This window comes from Acipenser ruthenus, chromosome 5, assembly GCF_902713425.1.
Source record: "Acipenser ruthenus chromosome 5, fAciRut3.2 maternal haplotype, whole genome shotgun sequence".
NCBI classification, from domain to species: Eukaryota; Metazoa; Chordata; class Actinopteri; order Acipenseriformes; family Acipenseridae; genus Acipenser; species Acipenser ruthenus.
In genome coordinates, this window is record NC_081193.1 from 21482088 (window position 1) to 21505902 (window position 23815).

The following is a 23815-nucleotide window of genomic DNA, read 5'->3' on the forward strand; positions in this document are numbered from 1 at the left end:
AATTAATTAGTTTATTAGAAACCCTGAGAATCATTTGCCATTTCTACTGTACAAGCACACACACCATATTGTACACTGGAAACCATATTTTACTGGTCCTTTTATTTTAATTGCTCTATGTAAAGGTTTTATAACAATGATTATAAAACAGATTGGGGGAAAAAAAACAGAAGAATGCCATGTATGACCTGACCAACAGCATAGCTGTTTTCAGAGGCATGGAGTACTATAATTCTCATACTATCTGTAGAGAAGTGGACACCTTGTAAACTCCACAGGGTGGGGTTGCATCCATCTCATACCTGTTGGTAAAAGTTTTTGGCATGTGCTACTGCAAGATACAAAGATATGAAGAATTATAAGTCACGTTCCCATTGCAACCTATTAGCAGGAAGAGTCTAGATCTCGCACTCAAAATGTCAAGTTATCGCAATGCATGTTAAGACAGCAGTGTGGCGTAGTGGTTAGGGCTCTGGACTCTTGACCGGAGGGTTGTGGGTTCAATCCCTGGTATGGGACACTGCTGCTGTACCCTTGAGCAAGGTACTTTACCTAAATTGCTCCAGTAAAAACCCAACTGTATAAATGGGTAATTGTATGTAAAAATAATGTGATATCTTGTAACAATTGTAAGTCGCCCTGGATAAGGGCGTCTGCTAAGAAATAAATAATAATAATAATAATATTCAAGTTCAGAATGCACTTTCTCTTGCACTCTTAGTATGACAGACTAAAAGTGTGCAAGAAATACACTCTCAACTTGCTTAGGAGGTAGCCCCTGAACACTTACAGACATACAATAAAATGTAAAAGGATGCCACTAAAACCAAGTTTGATCATGGGATTACAGTTATTTAATAAGAAAGTTGATGGACTTTCACCACTAGATTGTATTTTAAAAATAACCCTCAAGTACTACCGTATATAGAGGCAACATTCCAAATTGCGCTCCCATTATAGTCTACATAATGAAACTTGTAAGTAAAGTTATTTTATTATTCTGTGAATCATAAATAAACTATATACCTTTGAGATTCAGATGACTATTAACCCTCTGATATTACTGATAATTTTTTTTAGCTTTCTTATATGCTTTCATATTGATAATATTGCAACATTCTAGAAGAACCACCTCCTCCTTGTAAATAACAAAGGTACAGTATGTAGAAATTAAACATTTTCCTTTTAGGAAACCTACTATTAAAATTCAGCATTCAACATATACTATTCCTACCCACAGGCACCAATTATATATCCAATTTGTATTTGTTTACTTTAAATTATTTAAATGTTTTACTTTACAACTGTTATCAATGCGGTCATCATACTAAATGGCAAAAATGTAGTTTTAGTTTTCTTGTTATTCCTCAGGTTAAAAAAATAGATTTGGTTCATTTGACCAACTTTCCACTTCTTAATGAATTTTAATGAAATTGATTTAATCTAATACTTAAAACATATGGCAAGAGTTATGGGAAATTCAAGTTCAAAGAACAAACTCACGGTAAGCATCACATTAAAAATATCAGTATACAGTGTAGGCTACTTCTTATCCCCAGCTTGGTCTGCATGCCCCAGGCTATGGGGATATAAAGGAGGTGGGCATAAGTTAATATGTATGAGAGAGAGAGAGAGAGAGAGAGAGAGAGAGAGAGAGAGAGAGAGAGAGAGAGAGAGAGAGAGAGAGAGAGAGAGACTTGGTGTGATTTGTTTAGTGATCAGAGCCAATAGAAACCCTGTGATCACTAAAGTCTGTGATAACATCCCCATGCACATGACTGAGAGGAGCCAGACTTTGACTTTTAAGATCCTTTATTTAAATATTCCAAATAAAATCCATTAAAATTCAAATAAAGGTAAAATACAACAAAAGTTAGATTTCTACTGCCTCAGCAGAATTAAAAAAATCCTAAAATACATCATGTTCTCCTTAAAAACAGATTTTAAACAAAATTAAAGGATCATAAAAGATCAAAATAAAAACAGTGTTTTTTCTTGTTGAAAACAGATTAAAACCAAAATAAAAACACTGTAAAACAAAAAATTAAATAAAATTAGAACAAAAACTGGAGCTCCCCCTCCTCACTCACAGCACACAAGGCATCTCCCACACACCACCTCTCCTGGAAGTCCTCTAGGTTACTGACCAGTTTAAAATACTCAAACTCTACTCTGATCTGGCTGACCACGAGCACTCTGAACTGAACCACTAAACTGGTCAGTACAGAACCAGAGAGTTGATTTTTCCTTGTCTTTAAAATAGCCAATTTTGCCTGTCCAATTAAAAAATTAATAAAAACACACCTGTTTTTCATTTTAAAACTGTACAGAACCCCCAAAATAAAAAGCTTCTTACTAAAAACAACCCCTAAATTATTCAGGATTCCATGCAGTAAATTAAAAAGTGGCCGCAGCCTCTCACACTCACTGTAGGCATGAAAGAGAGTTTCCTCTGCTGAGCAAAAAATGCACTGCTCACTGATACTGGGGTCCACTCTATGGAGAAACCTGCCTGTGGACACAATGCAGTGTAGAATCTTCCACTGCAGGTCCCACACTCTCTTGGCAAGAGGCGGCTTGTACAGCACCCTCAACACCGGCCTGTGCCCCTCCTCTACAGCCAAGTAAGCTCTCCACTTGGAGTCTACCAGACCCCTTAGCCTACTATGTGTCTTTAACACACAATTTGTATATATGTTTGCTATTCATTGTATGAAAGACAATTTCCTCCACATTCTGCAATTTAAGCAAAGTCCCTCCATTCTCTCCACCCCCCTCTCCTTCCTCACCTAGTGCTGGTGACACAATCATCCCTGGAAATAAGGAAAGCTGTCTCTGCTCTGTGCCTCTGGACAGCTCCTCCCCTCAGGACTGCCTTGAGCTGCGAGGAGAGGTAGCCCCTCAACTCACCCATTAGACTTTCTAAAAGCCTCTCTGAGTGCCAGCCTAGCTGTGCAGTTAACTGGGAGACAGTTAGCCAGCAGGAGAGTTCAAGGTTTAACAGGTGGACCAACCTGGTTACACCTGCTTTTAAAAAACTGGCACAGAGCGTCACTGACTGGAGGAACTTAACCGGAAAAAGTGGATTAAAAAATAGGGGCTCCTCAAACAGGTCCTGCCCTGTCAAGGACTCCACATCCCTTTCTACCCTCACCAGCTGCCAAGCATTTAAAATACTTTGATAAAAAGGAGGAAGTCCTGCTTTACTAAAATTGGTGTTCTCAATTAAAAACAGGTGTTTTCCTAACCCCAGCCCCCCAACTCTATTGAGAAGGAAACAGACCAGCCTCTTCCAATGAGCCTCCTCCTCAGTGTACAGGAGTCTCTGAACCACCTGCAGTCTGAAGGCTGCCACCCTGCTGAAAATGCTGACTAGCCCCTGACCCCCCTCATCACTAGGGAGGTAGAGGACTGCCGGCCTCAAACTGTGTCTCCCGCTCCAAAAGAACTCCAGCAGCTCTCTCTGGATCTCCTTCACCAGGCCCTGGGGTGGGTCCAGGCATACCAGCTTGTGCCACATGCTAGAGGCCACCAGATTATTAATAACAAGCACTCGGCCCTTGAAGGACAGTTGGGCCAGCAGTCCCTTCCACCTCTGCAGCCGCCCCCTCACCCTGTCCAACAAACCCTCCCAGTTCTTTTTCATATAGTTCTCTGTTCCGAGGTGCACCCCCAGCATTTTAATGCCTGTTCTGTTCCATTCCAGCCCCTCAGGCAGGACAGGAGGAGTGCCCTCATCCCAGCTGCCTGACAGGAAGGTGTCACATTTTGCCCAGTTTTCTTTGGCAGAAGATGCTCTCTGGAACTCATTCAGAGTCTGCTGCAGTGCTTTGACATCTGCATCCCCACTCACAAACACAGTCACATCGTCTGCGTAGGCAGACACCTTCACTGTGGCAGAGGAGGGTGTGGAGGGCGAAGAGGGCACTGTGCATCCAGCTAACCTCACCCTCAGCAGGTGCAACAGGGGCTCTATAACCAGCGAATACAGCATACCAGACAGGGCACAGCCCTGCCTTATACCCCTGCACACTGGGAAGGGCTGACTCAGCCCATTGTTGATCTTTAAAATACTAAAAATGTTGGAATATAAAAGCCGAATATAAGAGATAAAACCAGGGCCGAACCTGAAGGCCTCCAGTGTTTTAAAGAGGTAGGTGTGGTTGACTTTATCGAAAGCCTTCTCTTGATCCAGGGAGACCATTCCTACATTCAAATCACAAATATCACTTTCAGTTAAAAAATATCTAATAAAAAATAAGTTATCAAAAATAGAGCGACCCGGTATACAATATGTTTGATCCATATGTACCACAGTTCCAATAACTGTTTTTAATCTATTAGTGATTGTTTTGGATAAAATCTTTAAATCAGAACATAAAAGTGACACAGGTCTCCAATTCTTAAGCTGGCAAAGGTCTCCCTTCTTGGGCAGCAGTGTAACCACTGCCCTACGACAGCTAAGAGGCAGTTCCTTGTGGCTGAGGCTCTCTCTCAGAACCTGGAGCAAATCCTCCCCCATTATATCCCAGAAAATATTATAAAATTCTGCTGGCAGTCCATCGATCCCGGGAACCTTTCCGCTGGAGAGCTGCTTGACAGCGGTGGTCATCTCCTGGTGGGTCAGCGGTGCGTCCAGCTGAATCTGCTCCTCCTCACTGAGGCTGGGTAACCCCTGGAGTAGCCGCTCAGTGTCCTTTAGGTTGCACAGTTCTTTATTATAAAGTTCCTTGTAAAAACGCACCGCCTCCCTGCTGATTTCCTCCCGGGTGTGCAGTTCTTTCTCACCAGGAGTCCTGATACAGCACAGCTGTCTACTGTCCACTCTCTTCCTTTCCAGGTTGAAGAAGAAACTGGTGGGGGCATCCATGTCTCTCAACTCCATGAATCTGGAACGCACAATCGCCCCCTTCACTCTTTCCTTCAGCAAGCTCCCCAGCGCAAGTTTCTGCTCTTTTAGGTTCTCCAGGGTCTGTTCTTTAAATTCTGAATTTAAACTTTCCTCTAGGAGGAGGATTTTTGACTCCAGCTCTCTCACGGCTGTGTTCAGTGACCTGGTTGCATTTATAGTATATTGTTGACAAAAACATTTAATTTGTATTTTGCCAATGTCCCACCACTGTCTTAAATCTGTATACTGAGCTTTTTCTTTTTTCCAAATTATCCAAAAAAGTCTGAATTGTTGCTTGAATTTTACATATTGTAATAATTTTACATTGAAATGCCAGTAAGATGTTCTGTGGGGTTCTGATTGAATTATAACTGTAATTAATAGACAGTGGTGGTCAGAGAGACTACTGGGGATGATTCTTGCTTTGATAAATTTATTTAAATAATTTTTAGAAGTATAAAACCGGTCTAGTCTCGCTCTATATACACAGTTTGTGTGATACCGAGACCAGGTGTATTGTCTTGAACTGGGGTGCAGGCATCTCCATATGTCAACCAGGTCGCTGGACTAACAATGCAGCCAACTCTCTGGAGGACTGAGGGTGTGGTTCATTATTATTTCTATCAATATTAAAATTAACAGTACAATTAAAATCTCCTCCTAGTACCACCACATCGTTATTATTAATATTAAAAAGAGCTTGCTTTAATTTTTTTTAAAATAAAATTTGTTCCCCCCCCCTCTATTGGGGGCATAAATATTAATAAAAACATACACTGTACTGCCCAGCCTAGCTCTTACTTTTAAAATTCTCCCTTTCTCGATTTCATCCATATCTAATAAAACTGCCCCTAGGCTGGGTTTAAAAAGCACGACTACTCCTGCACTAGTACTAGCGCCGTGACTCATCACGCACAGCCCCTTCCACTCTGCTCGCCACGCCTCCTCATTCTCCTGATCCTGAAAGGGGTGCTTAAACCACCATTCATTTTCAACAGACCGGAAACGTCACCATAGAGCAGCTGAACCTTCTCTAAGAACCTTCCTCTTCAGGTAGCTGAGGGAGGCCCTGCAAGAAACGCTGTGATTCCCCAGTTTCCTCTGCTGTAAACAGGTCCTTATAAAAACCCACAGCCAGCTTCCGGATCTCTGTATGCTCCCTGAGCTCCTGCCCAGCCGCTGTCCTCAGGCAATTAATAACTTTGTTCTGTGCACTCTTTCTCTCCAGCCCAAAGAAATAGTGAGTGGGTGCATCCATCTCCACCAAGCTCTGGAAACGCAATCTCACCAGCGCCCCCTGCACCTTTACGTCCCGCAGATCCGCTAACCCTCTTTTTTTACATTTTAGGCCCTCAATCAACCTTTCGTTTGGGCTGGACTCCAGAGCTCTCTGGAGCTGTAGGATGTCCACCTCCAGCTCTCTCGTGGTTTTATGTAAGCTCTTCGTGATGTTTCTATTATATGGCTTACAAAAAGATAGAGTCTGCGCCTTCCCTACATCCCACCATTGCTGCAATGAGAAGTCTCTTTAACATCTCCATCTCTCCCCAAAAAAATCTATGTACTCAGAGATTGGAGCAACACACTAACAGAAACTAAACTGTGATCTGACAGGCTTGTGGGGGGTGATAAAACAAGATTTAAAAATATTTAATTATTGTTTAACAGTATAAAACTGACCCAACCTGGCCATTGAATCATCAGTGCCATGTGTTTTGACCCAAGTATATTGCCTATCCTTTGCATTAAGGATTTTTCCACACATCAACTAGTTCAATACAGTTTTCAATCCTAACCAGTTCCCTGGCAGACTGGGGATGTGGCTCAATGTGATTCCGATCTAATCTGCTGTTAGCTGTACAATTAAAATCCCCACCTAAAACTAACACCTCTTCCATTTTACATTCTGCCAAAATGTCTTCAAGCCTCTGGAGTAAGCTTATTGTCTCTCTGCTGTCAGAGGTGCATAGACATTAATAAAAACAAACACTCTACCTTCAATAACCGCCTGGACTCTGAGTAGGCATCCTTGTATGACGTCACAGACAATTTCAGAACTCAGTTTAAACCCCTCAGAAAACAAAATGTCAACCCCAGCATTCACATTGTTCCATTACTGAAAAAAAAACAACATCTCCTTTCCAATCCTTTTCCCAATCAACCTGATTTCCTCTATGTGAGTCTCCTGCAAAAACGTAACATGCAGACTTTTCTGCGAGATAAACTCAAACAATGTGGCTCTTAACAGCATTTCAATTTCTACAGCCATTAATATTAAGGCACCCAATATTAAAGCTAGTCATTGCAGAGTTTGAAAAGGAAACACACTGATATTTAGAAATGAAAAACAAGCAGACAGTAAAGTGAAAGAGAATTAGGAGTGTACTGGCCAGCAGGACTGACTGTGTTTGTATTTCAGGCGCACTAGTTCCTGAGTATTAAACGTTTCCTGAGCAGAAACGTTTTGCTTTAAACCTCGCACTGAGCTCAGAAACAAATCAATATCGGGAAAAAAATCCTCAACATCAATTCCACTTTGCCCTTTCGTCTGCTCCAGGAAATCTTTAATGCTGTGAACACTATACCCTCCCCGGGGTTTATACGCACTCAGCGATTGCGATGCTTGAGAGGAATCAGTAAGACTGCCTTCATCATCACTGTCTACAGCGGGATTGTCTGTCACTGTGCTGACAGCCTGCACACTGCACGGCTCCGCAGAGCTCTCAGGCTCCATATTGACACTGCTGCCATCAGAAAAAACGCTGCGTTTTTTTGTGACAGCACTGTCCTCTGCTTTATTAGCCCTTTTTTTCCCTAGCAATCTAAAAACCTCACTGTCTTCCGCGAATTTTACCCCTTCTACCTGTATCTGCACATCGCCCCATACACTAGCCACCGTCTCTGTTTCTATTTGCTCCCTCTCTCCCTCCGTTCCGTGACTGTCTGCGCTCTCATTGTCAGTGGTTTTATTGTTTATACCAATCTTTGCTTCCCCCATGCCCGCACCACTCAGAATTAATTTGTTTTGCTTTTGCTGTATCTTCGCTATTTTGGTTTGGCTTTCCGCCCCCCAACACATCGTCACTGCCTGCCTCCTGGAGCTCAGCTGCCCCACCGTCACTAGCCTGCTCTCCCTCCCTGCTGCTCGCAGGTACTGATGCACCAGCGAGCCCAGCACCGGACGATCCTGGCTTCTGCTTATCATCAATCTCGTCTCCCTTACTCCCATTCCGCTCCCTACTCTCTTGGGACAGTTTTTCACAATGTGACCTTCAGTCCCACATCCGAAACACTTCGAGTCAGAGGTTGCATAAATGACAATCACTGCCATCCACCTTAAACTTAAGCATAATGTTAAGATCTTCATCGATGTTTTTTTAAATCATAAACAACTACATTCTGAATGAAATGACATGTTTCAGATGTGGTGACTTGCAGCCTAAAGGGATTCTCTTCAGCCCGGACATGAGCTGCCCATATCTAGCCATCTCCCTCTCTATCACCTCATTTTTCAGGAAAGGGGGAAGATTAGAGAGGGTGATTTTCCTAGCCGGGACAGCTCAGGGAATTATTCACAACAATCTCCTTTTCTACAACCATAGATATTAGCTCAACTGTACCTAAAAAAACTACAAATCGACCCGCTCATGCGAGAAGCTGATTTTATGTTGTCACAGCCGACTACCTCCCCAATAGTGAGCACACATTCCTCCAAAGCGTTAAAACCCTCAGCGGAAACTTTAACTCCGTGTGGGCGGGTTAACCTTTCAAAAGAAAAGTTTAGATGCGGCCTCCGTCCTGTGCCGGCCATCCTGCCCGCTGTCGCTGGCAAAGCATCAGGTCAGCACAGTAGAACTGTTCAACTGTACATTAAACAATAAATGCAAAACAGTATAAAGACAAAAAAGAGGAAAAGACTGACAAATCTGCCAGCAGTGCTCACACACACACCACCACTCACTCCGCCAGGCAAAACATGTCGATAGACAGATAGATAGATAGATAGATAGATAGATAGATAGATAGATAGATAGATTTTGAGGTGTTTCATAATCTGGGGGTATAATGGCACTGGTATGTCTGTCCACCCATCTGTCTATGTATCAATGTAATTACATTAGAACCATTAATAATCTATGTGAGAAGAAACTAAGAAGGCCATTCTTTAGCACATGTTATTAAGACTATAAGAATCTGGGACTAGGTTTTGGCGTGAAATGCAGACAGACATACCAAAAAACAAAACTAATTTTTAAATATTCAGGTATAATACATGTTTAGCACTTAAATAGCTCTTGAAAAGTGCTTTATTAAAAACATTTGAGATCGAAGTAAAGCAAAGGTAGCCAGAATGTGCAATAAACTAAATCTCAGCCATTAGCTGCCTGGTAATAACATTTACAGATTTACATAGTTTTCATTGCGTTTTCATACACAACATCGCTTACTGCAGTCTCCCTTCATTGCTTAAGGGAAATTAACCAATCTGAACCATAAAAAAGTGCCAGGTGTTGACATAGCTCCCTGTATATCAAAGTCATTGTTACTTAGCAGGGTTTGCAATCTTTTGGGATGTGCATTTGACATTTCTACTTAACTTTACATTACAAAATGTAACACTCGCTGTTTAATAAAATACAGTTTAACAGTAATAATAATAAAAAAAAAATTGTAATACTTTTATCAGGGTTTGAAATTAACACCCGCTAAACGCGGGTTAATTTTGTCTGTGGCGGGTAAATTTCACATACTTATACGCCACAGTGGCGGGTACATTTTTGTACACTTAACATCGCTTGACTGTCGTTGAAGAGCAAGGCGACCTGCGATCACTGTCGAGTTGCCGTGCAGTTTATACTTTCTACTGGCAATCGCCCTGCTCAAACTGCAGTCACTGGAAGTTCAAATCAACTGAACTTTGACCTCGTCACTATGGTTATTACAATGCCAAAATGGATGACAGGTTGTTTGTCGAGAAGCTGCTCAGTGTTTATCCCTGCGTATATGTAATCGATAGAGCTGATTATAAGATCAGATGAAAAAGGAGAACGCATGGGTTTCAATTGCTGAACAAATGCAATCAACTTGTGGGTATTTTAACCTCACTGAAAAGTGTAACCAGTGAACCTTTTATTTTAATACTGCGACTCCTGTTTTAAACACATTGTATATTATGAAGTGTCCCAGGTCCATCACGTTGTTGTTAATATTATTATTAATATTATTACTGTGCTACAAGCTTCTTTTTTTTCAATATAGGTTAGTACGGCCAATATTTTCTGTTGTTGTTATTGCTATTTTGTCTGCTACAAACTCTGAAAAAGGGATTCAAATGATTGCTAGTAAACTATAATGCAACCACGTTAAATAAAGTAAACTCTTATTTGTCATTTACGATGTATAAGGATACGATTTTGTCACAGAGGCCACAGAAATTGCGAAAATCGTGAATCTGAATAAAAGTCAGTGAAATCTTGTAAATGGATGTAAAAACACATTTGGTTAGGCACTGCCTTTATTTCCTTTAAAATGCAGTATGTCGTTGTGGCAGGGTGACAAGTGGTGACGTCAGGCCATAAGCAGGAACAAACACAATAAGGCAGTATTGCAGCGAAAAAAAGATGCGGTGTGCGCTGTTTATTTAAATACAAAAATAAAATAAATATTTAAACAAAAACACTTTTCTCACAGAGCACAAAAGAAAAAGTGTAAATAAAACAAATCACAAACACTAAACCGAATAGGTCAGGCTGGGCTATCGCATTCACTGTTCCTATATATTTTTTTGTTTCGTTTTCTGCTCGCTTGCTCTCCCGTACACTCCTCTGTACAACCCCCCCTGAAGGTAGAGAGCTGCAGGTTTATATACAGGTGACCATCTCCCAATTAGCAACAAATTAATCACTTAATTAACTCGGGAGATGGCCACCTTCTGCACGAGGTTTTTAATTATTCCTGGCAGAGGACGAGTACTCAACCTCGCCTCTGCCAGAACACATTTTAAATAAAAACAAAACAATAACAAAAACACGCGGCGCTTCGCCGTCATATAAATACATAAATCATAAAACAAATACAAACACAGACACAGAGGCGGGTGGGGAGACCCTGTTCTAAAAATAAATAAACAAATAACTGTACAGGGCTCCTCGCCCTGTTACAGTCATGCACTGAAAATACAAATATGCGAGTATCTGTAAATTGTTTGGTTGTGTATGCATGCAACATTTACTTGTAGCTATATAGATCAGCGAATGAGATTTGTATTTTGTAGCTGAGCGAGCATGTAAATGAACAGATCCTATGTTACTGTAAACTCTCGGTGATCTTCACATACATACAGCGTTCATTAATTTATTTTTTTAAACAAAAAAAGTGGGCTTGCATTTTCAAAAAATAATTTAATTTCTTGAAACAATGTAGCTAATGTACCCAAGAAGTCTGTTGAAAATAAATACTCACTTTCTCTAAAACTAAACATTGCTAAACAAAATACTTTAGATTGCCGATGAACATCTTTGTTTTTTATTGCCCCGTTTCTTGGACACGGTGCTGCCTGTGTGATTTGACCTTTCAACTCTGTTTTTTGTTTGTTTTTATGTTTAAAGCAAGGGGCAGTGGTCTGTAGGCTACTCAGAAACAACCGATTTAAATGTCTCGTTCTTATTATTGAAGAAAAAATGTATACTGTTTCATTTTGAACACGGTAATAAAAACAATTTCACATGCTGATTTTGTACATCTGTATATATATTTACGCCTGACACACACAGAGAAATAGGAACACTGTTTATTTCAGTCTGTTCCGCTACGCGGTGTGAAAGCCTGCATCATACAGTATTAAAAAATAAATAAAAATACACGTTGGTGTGAAAGGACCTATAACTAAGTTTTGTACTCTCAAGTAACATTTAACTTGCCAGCAGTAAAAAGCAATAGTCTTTATATTATTCTTTTTTGTGTACTATTTCAAAGCTCTTGTGTATAGACTCCTGACCAATTCTCTCATATTACTGAATTAAAAATGGTACATTGAAATATTGTTCTGTTTTATTTTAAAACACTGAAACTCAAAATCAATCATTGTAAGGTGACATTGGTTTTATGTTGTGAAATATTTTTAAGAAAAATAAAAAACTGAAATACCTTGCTTGCATAAGTATTCAACCCCCACACATTAATATTTGGTAGAGCCACCTTTCACTGAAATAACAGCTTTAAGTCTTTTGGGGCAAGTATGTACCAGCTTTGCACACAGTGTCGGAGTGATTTTGGCCCATTCTTCTTGGCAGATTTGCTCCAGGTTGTTCAGGTTGGTTGGACGACGCTTGTGGACCACAATTTTCAAATAGTGCCACAGATTCTCAATGGGATTGAGATCAGGACTGACTGGGCCACTGTAGGGCATTTACCTTTTTGTTCTTGAGCCACACCAATGTTGCTTTGGCCTTGTGCTTGGGATCATTGTCCTGCTGAAAGGTGAATTTCCTCCCAAGCTTCAGTTTTTTAGCGGACTGAAGCAGGTTCTATTGCAGTATTTCCCTGTATTTTGCTCCATCCATTCTTCCTTCAATTTTAACAATATGCCCAGTCCTTGCTGATGAGAAGCATCCCCACAGCATGATGCTGCCACCACCATACTTCACTGTAGGGATGGTGTGTCTTGAGGCATGGGCAGTGTTAGGTTTGTGCCACACATAGCGCTTTGAGTTTTGGCCAAAAAGCTCTATCTTGGTCTCATCTGACCACAAAACCTTTTCCCACATCACAGCTGGGTCACTCTCATGCTTTCTGGCAAACTCCAGACGTGCTTTCAGATGGTACTTTTTGAGTAACGGCTTCTTTCTTGCCACCCTCCCATATAGGCCAGTGTTATGCAGAGCTCTTGATATGGTTGACTGGTGCAACATTACTCCACTCCCAGCCACTGAACTCTGTAGCTCCTTCAAAGTGATTGTTGGCCTCTCTGTGGCTTCTCTCACAAGTCTCTTTCTTATTTGAGCGCTGAGTTTTGAGGGACGGCCTTTTCTTGGCAGTGCCTGGGTGGTGTGATGCAGCTTCCACTTCCTGATTATTGATCCAACTGTGCTCACTGGGATATCCAAACACTTAGATATTATTTTGTACCCTTTCCCTAATCTATGCATTTGTATTACTTTATCTCTAACTTCTGTAGAATGCTCTTTGGTCTTCATTTTCCTTCAGATTCACAGCCTGACCAATGATCCTTCAACAGTGGTGTTTTTATCCAGAAAATGTGACAGCAACTTTAATGGTTCACAGGTGGAGGCCAATGGTAAGGTAATTGTGTCCTCATTAGGGCAATTTCTTTCATCGGTGTAAATTGGGAGCTTCCACAGCACAGGGGTTGAATACTTATGCAAGCAAGATATTTCAGTTTTTTATTTTTCTTAAAAATATTTCCCAACATAAAACCAGTGTCACCTTACAATAATTGATTTTGAGTTTCGGTGTTTTAAAATAAAATATCAAACAGAACGAAATTTCAATGTACCATTTGTAATTCAGTAATATGAGAGAATTGGTCAGGGGTCTGAATACTTTTGCAAGGCACTGTATATATATATATATATATATATATATATATATATATATATATATATATATATATATACAGACGTGCTCAAATTTGTTGGTACCCTTACAGCTCGTTGAAATAATGCTTCATTCCTCCTGAAAAGTGATGAAATTAAAAGCTATTTTATCGTGTATACTTGCATGCCTTTGGTATGTCATAGAATAAAGCAAAGAAGCTGTGAAAAGAGAAAAATTATTGCTTATTCTACAAAGATATTCTAAAATGGCCTGGACACATTTGTTGGTACCCCTTAGAAAAGATCATAAATAACTGGATTATAGTGATATTTCATACTAATTAGTTTTTTTAATTAGTATCACACATGTCTCCAATCTTGTAATCAGTCATTCAGCCTATTTAAATGGAGAAAAGTAGTCACTGTGCTGTTTGGTATCATTGTGTACACCACAATGAACATGGACCAGAGAAAGCAAAGGAGAGAGTTGTCTGAGGAGATCAGAAAGAAAATAATAGACAAGCATGGTAAAGGTAAAGGCTACAAGACCATCTCCAAGCAGCTTGATGTTCCTGTGACAACAGTTGCAAATATTATTAAGAAGTTTAAGGTCCATGGAACTGTAGCCAACCTCCCTGGGCGCGGCCGCAAGAGGAAAATCGACCCCAGATTGAACAGAAGGATAGTGCGAATGGTAGAAAAAGAACCAAGGATAACTGCCAAAGAGATACAAGCTGAACTCCAAGGTGAAGGTACATCGGTTTCTGATTGCACCATCCGTCGCTTTTTGAGCGAAAGTGGGCTCCATGGAAGAAGACCCAGGAGGACCACTTTTGAAAGAAAAACATAAAAAAGCCAGACTGGAATTTGCTAAAATGCATATTGACAAGCCACAATCCTTCTGGGAGAATGTCCTTTGGACAGATGAGTCAAAACTGGAGCTTTTTGGCAAGTCACATCAGCTCTATGTTCACAGACGAAAAAATGAAGCTTTCAAAGAAAAGAACACCATACCTACAGTGAAACATGGAGGAGGCTCGGTTATGTTTTGGGGCTGCTCTGCTGCGCCTGGCACAGGGTGCATTGAATCTGTGCAGGGAACAATGAAATCTCAAGACTATCAAGGCATTCTGGAGCGAAACGTACTGCCCAGTGTCAGAAAGCTCTGTCTCAGTCACAGGTCATGGGTCCTCCAACAGGATAATGACCCAAAACACACAGCTAAAAGCACCCAAGAATGGATAAGAACAAAACATTCGACTATTCTGAAGTGGCCTTCTATGAGTCCTGATCTGAATCCTATCGAACATCTATGGAAAGAGCTGAAACTTGCAGTCTGGAGAAGGCACCCATCAAACCTGAGACAGCTGGAGCAGTTTGCTCAGGAAGAGTGGGCCAAACTACCTGTTAACAGGTGCAGAAGTCTCATTATGAACTACAGAAAACGTTTGATTGCAGTGATTGCCTCTAAAGGTTGTGCAACAAAATATTAGGTTAGCGGTCCCATCATTTTTGTCCATGCCATTTTCATTTGTTTTATTATTTACAATATTATGTGGAATAAAAAATCAAAAGCAAAGTCTGATTTCTATTAAATATGGAATAAACAATGGTGGATGCCAATTACTTTTGTCAGTTTCAAGTTATTTCAGAGAAAATTGTGCATTCTTTGTTTTTTGTGGAGGGGTACCAACAAATTTGAGCACGTCTATATATATATATATATATATTAAGTTATTTTTAATATAGGTAGGGGTTTGCTGGGCTGGTCTTTGTCCTCCAGAGGCCGGTAGCCTGCAGACATCGTCTCTCGAGTTCCTGGGTGTAAAAAAGACACAGATTGGCCCGTGGGATCGTAGGACGCCCACTGAGCCTCGGGTCCTGAGCTGTATGTGGAATCGTCGTGGTGAAGGAGATACAATAATAAATTGGGCATTCCAAATTGGGAGAAAAATCGGGGGTAAAATAAATTTGAGATTCTAAATTAAAAAAAAAAAAAATTATATATATATATACAAAAAATAAAAGTATAGGGTTGATGAACAGAACGGGCTAAATCTAAGAAGTACTTACAGGAATGACAAACAAGTAAGAGTATTTATGCACTACATTGCTGAAGTAGAAAGGCGGCAGCTGCAAGAGAAAATAAAAGTTCCTGTCAGTGATGTCAGATGGTTCAACCGATGGCGCTTCCATAGCAGAGGAGCTAGTATATGTATGATTCTGCCAGAAAGGGCTGGTGACTGTGTAGTTTGTGGGCATGCATTTGAGAGGGCAGATGCCCAACACATCTCAGAAGCTATATCTTCACTCATGAGGCAGATTGTTTCAGACCCTGTTGAGACTGCTCATAAACGTTCCTTGTTTTTGCATTTTCTTTTGTCGTTGTCACCTCCTCGGAACAATGTTGACCGGAAAATTGTCTTTGTGGCCGGTGGATTTTTCCATCCTCTAGCCATGGTAGCAAGTGCATGGAAAAGTTAATTTCAAGCCCTGTTCTGTATTTGTACAAGTGCTTGCAGTGTTTGTTTATGCTTTACAAATTAAAAAAAAAAAAAAGGAATGAAAGCCATTTTTTCTAATAGATTCTTTCTCTGGGTATCGATAATTCTCCATAACGATTAGGCCACCAGAGCAATTCACGAAATTCTACCATTTAGGCCTTACACTTTGCCAACAGACCTGTCTGGGTTTTCACAAAAAGGCAAGTAAGGAAGGTGCAGTAAATCTGACCTCTGTCAAGGTGTTTTTTTTTTTATTTTTTCCACAGCAACCTGACAGATAGCTTGCCAGGAAGGATAATATATTTCAACAGTGAAAAGCGAGCAGGAGTCAGGTGAGCAGACCGGTCACATTCTCCCACCTAAAGATTTTATTGCAAACAAATGTCAGATAACACAAGAAACACACACACACACACACCTGCAGGTATTTAGTGGTACTGCAACATTAAAACCCCACTGGTTTTTGCCAACATGACTAAAGGACATTGAGCTTAATAAACACAGTGATCCATAGGCAGAGAATGGTTTTGGAAAAGCGAGCTCTATTGTTTTGAAAACATATGAAAAACAAGTGTGAGTTTCATAGCTTGTGGTCATAGGGCTGAAAAAAAAAAAAAAAAATCATTGAAGTCTAAACAATGACAGAAGAATGAAACCACAGGAGAATGTTTCCATAGTAAAGCATTTGAGGTTTTATGGCAGAGAAGTATTTAGAACATTTTATTGAGTGCTAAGCTACACATTCCTCACCTTGTTCTTCATGTAAGATAGTGAAACTAATACTTAAAAGGATACATATATTTTCTTTCAGATCCATCCAGGCAGTCTGCTTTGTAGACAACAATTCAATATAAAATGTATTTTGTCTTTTTTTATTTTATTTAAATTGCTTAATTCGAATGTTCCCACAGAGCTGCAAACCACTTACCAAATCAGAAGCTATATATGAAACCTCCTGCTATCAATCAAACCAATTGTCTGTTTTTATCCATTGGACCTAAGCAAACAATGTTTCAAAGCTACTGGAGCTTGAAGTCAAGTCTCTGCCTGGATTTGTGGGGCATCTGACCAGTAGGGGTCTTCAAAGCAAGACGAGGTGAACTATGCCCAGCTAATTATCCTTCCCTACCTCAAGGGAGCGCAAAGGACAATTCAGCAATCCCAATGGGAACCCATTCAAAACGGCTAACTTAGCAGGAGGTGGATTTGAACCACGGACGCACAACTCAACATTCTAAGTAACAGTGCTTTCACTAGGTGAGCTACCGAGATCCCACATTGTTGTGATAATATCGTGGGAGCTTGTCAGTTGAAACCAGGTCTTTAAAAAACATACAACTAAACAAATCAAAATAATGAACCCATTAGCAGTATGCACATAGGCTAGTATATTTTAATTTTGTGGAATTATTGATTCCTAAAACAGCATACACGTCACTACAGTTGTTATTTACAAGCGAGATATGATAGTAGCACCATGATAAAAATGTAATCTTAAATCAGGGATTACCTTTCTTGCAGGATGAGTTTATTTTCTTTCTTCCATGAGTCTTTAAAATCAGTGCAGAATTCATGCCACACAGTGAAGAACGTATTAGTTGACACTTCCTTTTCTCCCATTTTAGGCTTCATTGAGAAGTAAACAGTTATTTCCAAGAAGCTGAAAGTAAGAAAATATAATCATTGAAGAGGTTGATTTGCAATTTGATTGGTTTCCACACATCTTCCTCTAGTGGTGTGATCCCATTGAAGTGTGTTGAAAGTATTGTATTGCTTAAATACTGTCTTTAGCGCAATTAGCAGCTGTTACCAGTTTCCTTGCAAAGTGAGGTTGGAGCCTATTTAAGCTGAGTGTATCTACTAGTGGTCAGTCTACAGGTAACCAGTGTCTGAGGCAGATAGGTAAGTGATCCTGCTTCAAGTAATTTTAAATTAACTACATTAAGTAACATTATAAGGTGATGTTTCAATTAGGTGAGGTAGTGTGTGATTAGTACCAGGTGAGTGTGGTTAAATTGAATAGAGGTTGATTTGATTAAATGTCATTTGCCATGTGTCTGCCCAGTTCTGAATGCTGTCTAGATCATTTTGAATGACCTTTGCTGCTGTTTGCCACTCCTCCTATTTTTGTGTCGTCTGCAAATTTAACAAGATTGCTTACTATACCAGAATCTAAATCATGAATGTAGATTAGGAACAGCAGAGGACCTAATACTGATCCCTGTGGTACTCCACTGGTTACCTCGCTCCAAACAACATGGGCTTTAATGGGGAATTACTCTGGTTAAAACAGGCTTGTTTATAACGTATATATCATTTAGTACGTAGTTTTCCTGTTCCACAGGTAGATATTTTGTGCAAATAAATGTATATCTGGGACAATTGTGTTTACTACGTACTTCGTTTCCTATAAATTGTTCTGGATGGAAAAATGACTGTTCCTCTATGGATATAAAAACATTGTTTAAGGGATAATAAAACTGACGCGATCAGGCAAAACATCGCTGTTTACAAGCTGATTGTTGGATAAACTTATAAACTTGGCAAAGTGTATATGTTACACCAGTGAAACTGCATCGATATTAATTATTCTATTTAAGACAATATGCTTCAACAGACAGGTCTACTCCCACCCCCCAACTTTTGAAGATGATCAATATTGCAATGCAATGAACTCATTGTATGGCGCTTGGTGAATAAATTCCACACGTCAGTGTTAATAAGCTGGAGCCTGCCCTGTCTGCCTCCCCAAGCTAGATAAACAGACCTCTGCGCTTTCATTTTATCCGAGGATGCTTAGGAGCAGCCTGGAAACCTGCCTTTTTTAACTAAGCATTAACTGTGCCAAAATCTGATACTGTTTGTTCAGAGACCTGTTCAGCTGTGCTACTAATGCCTCTTCATGAAAAAGTTAGAGACTAATATGACGTAAAAAAAGGAGTGCAATTATAACATGCATTTGTTGTCTTACTAAATGAAATTAGTAATTCTTATTGCAGCACAGTAGAAATATGGTCTATTGTTACAAAAGTTGGTAGATGGGGTTTGTCCATTTTCAGTTTTGGTAAGGGAAATTAGTCTGAGTCCTTTTCAATGTAGTGGACTTATTTTGACCTATTGAACAGAGACAGTGTGTCTATGGTTCTGCTTATACTATTCTCTGTATAACTAATACTGTATGTCCTCTGCCTGTAAATATTGTTTTATTTTGTCCATGAATGACCAACAATGTGTCACAAACTTTAAAACTAGCTCAAAGATTATTCAAGATCAATACATTTGATTAGCAAGTTGGTAAAAAGCTGATTAACAAGTAGTGTTATCTCCACAAAAGACACACATTTTAATTAAAAAGCACAAGGTACATTCTTCAGCTTAATATTCATTCCGGGTTATAAACTCTTATGTTTCTGTATAGTTCTTTGCTGGCTATTGCTAAAATTGACCTGTATATTGAATTATATACAACACTACAGCTATTGCCAAACATTTTGCATCGCCCTATAAAATTAACAAATTTTGCTTCATAAAGTGAAACCGGCTGAATAATGTTACGGTAACATATTTAATTACATACTGCTTTGTAGTTTTCCATATACTTAACAAAACATTAACAAATTTGACATTTTTAAATCTAACATGAAATACAGTAGTATTATTATGGCTTTCGGTAGACACTTGCGATATCATGATTACATGATGTTAAATAAAATATCTAAATTATGTTCATATGTTTTTTTAATTAATGTCTCAAAACTAAAATTGTAGGTGATGCAAAACTTTTGACCATAGTTATGTTAGATATATACAACTACATGTATAATATCTAAGGTATACTTTATAATAATGCATACACAGTGCTTTAAAAATTAAAACTAAAATAATTGAGTCAGAATTTGATAAATATAACAAACCCATCATCATATGTAATGCATTTTGTGGTCTTTAATACAGCTTTGACTGTATTCATAAACAGTAATAATAAATAATTTTTAAATGTCCTCTCAGTTAAAATGAACTTCCCAAGTGTAAATAAACAATATAGAATAAACTGAAATTGAACTCAAAATGGATAAAGTGAAAAATATTTTGCCCCTGGCCATGCAGACAGCTTTTATAATGCCCTTGTGACTACAGTAAGAGACTGATGCATTCCTCATCCAAAATTATATTTAAAAGCATTGGAAATTAGTGGACAACTATGGTTGTTCTATTGGTGACTTAAGTAATACATACTGATGTGCCACGTGATGGTTTTTGCACTGAACCAAACATATTTAAGGATGCAGTATTTACCTAAATAATGTATACAAAACAAAACAAGTCAATACAATTTATGAACACAAGTATTTGCAAATATTAGCTCATGGCAAGGCATTGAGTTCTACTCATGTAACTTGAAAATATATACAGTGACTAAAATTATTATCTGGACAACTGCCAAAAAGCAAATACTTTGATTCAGTCGTGTTTACAAACGCAGTGATTCAGATTGTATAAATAATTATTTTCAAGTACTTTAAATACAAAGTCTTAATGCAAGAATGTGTAGAAATCCTGTCCAAATACACTAATTTAGAGAGCAATGCATTTTACAGTCAACAGGATTCTAAGCTAATCTTGTTACGTCTCCACAGCAAAATCTATATAAAATACACTTGTTTTGCCATCTGTTCTCAAATAACCAAAATTAATTGGTCAGAGATTCACAACACATCCCACTACATAGTAATATGCAATTATACTTTCTCAATTTAGATTTTGCATTATAAACCTGTACAGATGTCATTTGTTTTAGTGAGAGAGTAAAGAGCACTGGAGACTGAATGTGTCTGTGTGTCACTTTCCTGCCCTTTGTTACAAGGAGACAGACGTACAACAGTTCAGTCTCCCTAAAATTAAAATGGAATCCTCTGTTTTGGTTCAGTGACAGACACCTGTCCAATGTGATGACAAGGACTTGTTCCACACAGTAAAATATTAAATAGTTTTTCACTTCCAGCATCCCTTGGATTAGTAGTTTCTTACCCTTTATGTGTTTCAGTCAATTGGTTCTCCTGAGTCTCTAGATCAATTTTAGCTGTAATAAATAAAAATAGTTGGTCATATCAACAGAAAGACAGAGTAACAGTAAGCAATACTTTTAGTAATAATAAAGGCAGTCACTTACATTAACAAACATAATAGTTTGATATAGAATATCTATACATACTATAGAATTCATTCCTAAATTCTGCACCAATTTAATACCCACTTCGGTCACGTTTTAATTTTTTTAAATTGTAAAACCATTTGCATGAACTCTTTGGAGTTCGAGAAGTTGCCCTGCCAAAACTTTGAAAAAATATATATGCATTATAAAATAGATACATAGATAGGAAACTTAACGTGGTACAATTATGCACGCAGTGACTGAAGGGATATAATCTGGAACATACTGTAAGTCATAAAAATAAGTCCTCATAGAACAGTACTTTCAGTAGAGCTAAAGAGAAAACATTTTATTTCAAAACCTTCTGCTGCTTTATTAAAGTGGCAAACAGGAAGTGTGCTTTCATATGGGTAATTTAAGCATGCAATATATAGTGATGTTGAGTGCTTAGAGCTGTGGAATGATGCAATAAATTGACAAAAGTAAAACTGATTATAAGAAAATAATCAACCATGTTCAAAAAACAAGTTATTAAAATAATTATAATTAAAGAGCCACTTGTACAATGGACAAATCCATAGATGTTAAAATAATTGAGTAGAGCTGTGCAGCCACTCAGATTTCTTTGTCGACAGATATTAAATCAATTGGACATTAATTAATGTCTACATTTCACAAGAAAAGCTGCTTTTCCCCTCACCTTTACATTTGAGTACCAATCAAATTACAACATACATCCAAGCCGACTGGAAGCAAATTTTTCTTTTCACCCGGGAGCTGATGTTTGTACTATCATACTGCGGCTGTTAACTGACAATGAAAATATGTTGGGAACCAAGCAAATACAACTGATTCGTCATGTAAACCATCATGCTCTATACCCGTATTTGCATAAATTAACATGTGGGGTAGCCCAGCATGCTTTGCATCAGCTTAATAGCTGGGCTGCTCCTAGCTCAACCAGCAGGTGTCTCTGTGCTCCACACTACACTACCCTCTCCCAAGAACCATTTGACCCCGAATGAACTGTGGACACTACTTAAACCAACCACCCACTGAGTCCCCCCACACTGTAACAATAGCATAATATAACACAACAACTAATTACACAAGGTTTCACAGTTTAGTCCATCACTTTTTTTTATTTTTCTTCCATCATCTTTTTTATTTATTATTATTATTATTATTATTATTATTATTATTATTATTATTATTATTTATTTCTTAGCAGACGCCCTTATCCAGGGCGACTTACAATCGCAAGCAAATACAAATACATTCAAGTGTTACAATACAAGTCATACAATAAGAGCAAGAAATACAATAATTTTTTCAAGTGTGACAAACCACAATTCAATTTTCCCCAGCCCCCCTTGAATCCCCGGCCCCCACCTAAGGGTCGAACATTCCGTGGGCCTAATGCCCAGTGTCCCGCCAGTGGTGATGCTGCCTGTGGTGCTGGGCACTCCAGCAAAGGAGGCGCTGGACGCCCGGGCTCCCTCCTCTTGGGCGCTGGGCACTCCACTATTGGTGCTGGGCAGACGCCTGGCTACCATCTTCACTGTCTGTCCTGAGGTGGCCCGCTCGACTGCTGTTCTCGCTGCTTCTTCCGAGGCAGCCCACCTGGCTGGCGTCTTCTTCCTACTGCAGCGAGAGCTTGCCGGTTGTCCACTACCCTGGCACACTCCACAAGGTCCAGCCGTACATCGCAATCTCTTCCTCTGTCAGGCACCGTCGGCCCACATACCTCTCCTCCTCTTCCTTCTCACAGCCAGGCTCCAGTTGTATCCTGGGCTCCATCAGAAACCAATCGCCCCCCAAACTTGGCGTTTCCCCTCAAGGGTCTCCAAATTCCTCTAGGATTAAGGTAACCATCATTCTCTATACCCGTATTTGCATAAATTAGAATGCCGGCTAGCCCAGCATGCTTTGCGTCAGCTTAATAGCTGGGCTGCTTCATACTACAGTAATTTGTACTAAGTAGTTCGGGTTTAAGCCATTCATAGGCAATTCTAAGTAATTATTAGTATACAGTATATGTTTGTTATTTCTTTACCTGATATTAGTAAGAACAAAAATAGTTTCAAGTTTCAAAGTAATTTTTATGTAATTCTTAATTACAGGAATGGTAACCATTCTTCTCCATTTGTGTACATACTGTATCATGTTGATTAACAGTGACACATGATGGGGTATGTTGCACTGATGTCTGTTTGTACAGTCTGTATCCCAGACTATCAATTCCAGATCCTGGGTTAAAAATGTGTGCAGAATGTATCGTTTCCAAATCCCTTAAATACAGTTCAAGATTCAGAAACATATAAAGCCTTATATAATGGAGTCCTGTACAAGAAGGGCTGTACGCACACAAAGCAAACACTGCAGCTTATCACCATGTGTGGTAGATAACTTACACTTTAAAAACAAGAATGAAGAACCTCATCATGTCTTAAAGTCTCTTTCAACCTGTTAATATTTTACAAGCTTCAGGACAGCACTTATCAGGTGGGCCAGAACTAAATGCAATACCTTTACTGTTTGTCTGGATTACGAGTATTTGACAGGCAGAGAAATTTGATTCTGCCCATTAAACTGTTTACACAAGTTTAGAGGCCAGTTGTTTACTTTATATAAAAAAAGGTAGAAATGTTCGGTCATAAATCCTCTGACAGTACTTGGAGTACAAATAAAGTACTGTAATCGAATTTGATAA

General features: G+C 39.2%; 1 protein-coding gene across 2 annotated transcripts in view; it reads right to left on the minus strand.

Annotated features, from left to right (window-relative positions):
- The window catches only part of LOC117403197 (formin-2-like), a 197429-nt gene that overhangs the window by 13711 nt on the left and 159903 nt on the right, over positions 1-23815 (minus strand). For both annotated transcript variants that reach the window (XM_059023818.1, XM_059023819.1), the window contains 2 exons: positions 20979-21030; positions 17461-17610 (listed from right to left, as the gene is read on the minus strand). In XM_059023818.1, coding sequence (XP_058879801.1) covers positions 17461-17610; positions 20979-21030 — 202 coding nt within the window. The remainder of the gene's footprint in view (positions 1-17460; positions 17611-20978; positions 21031-23815) is intronic.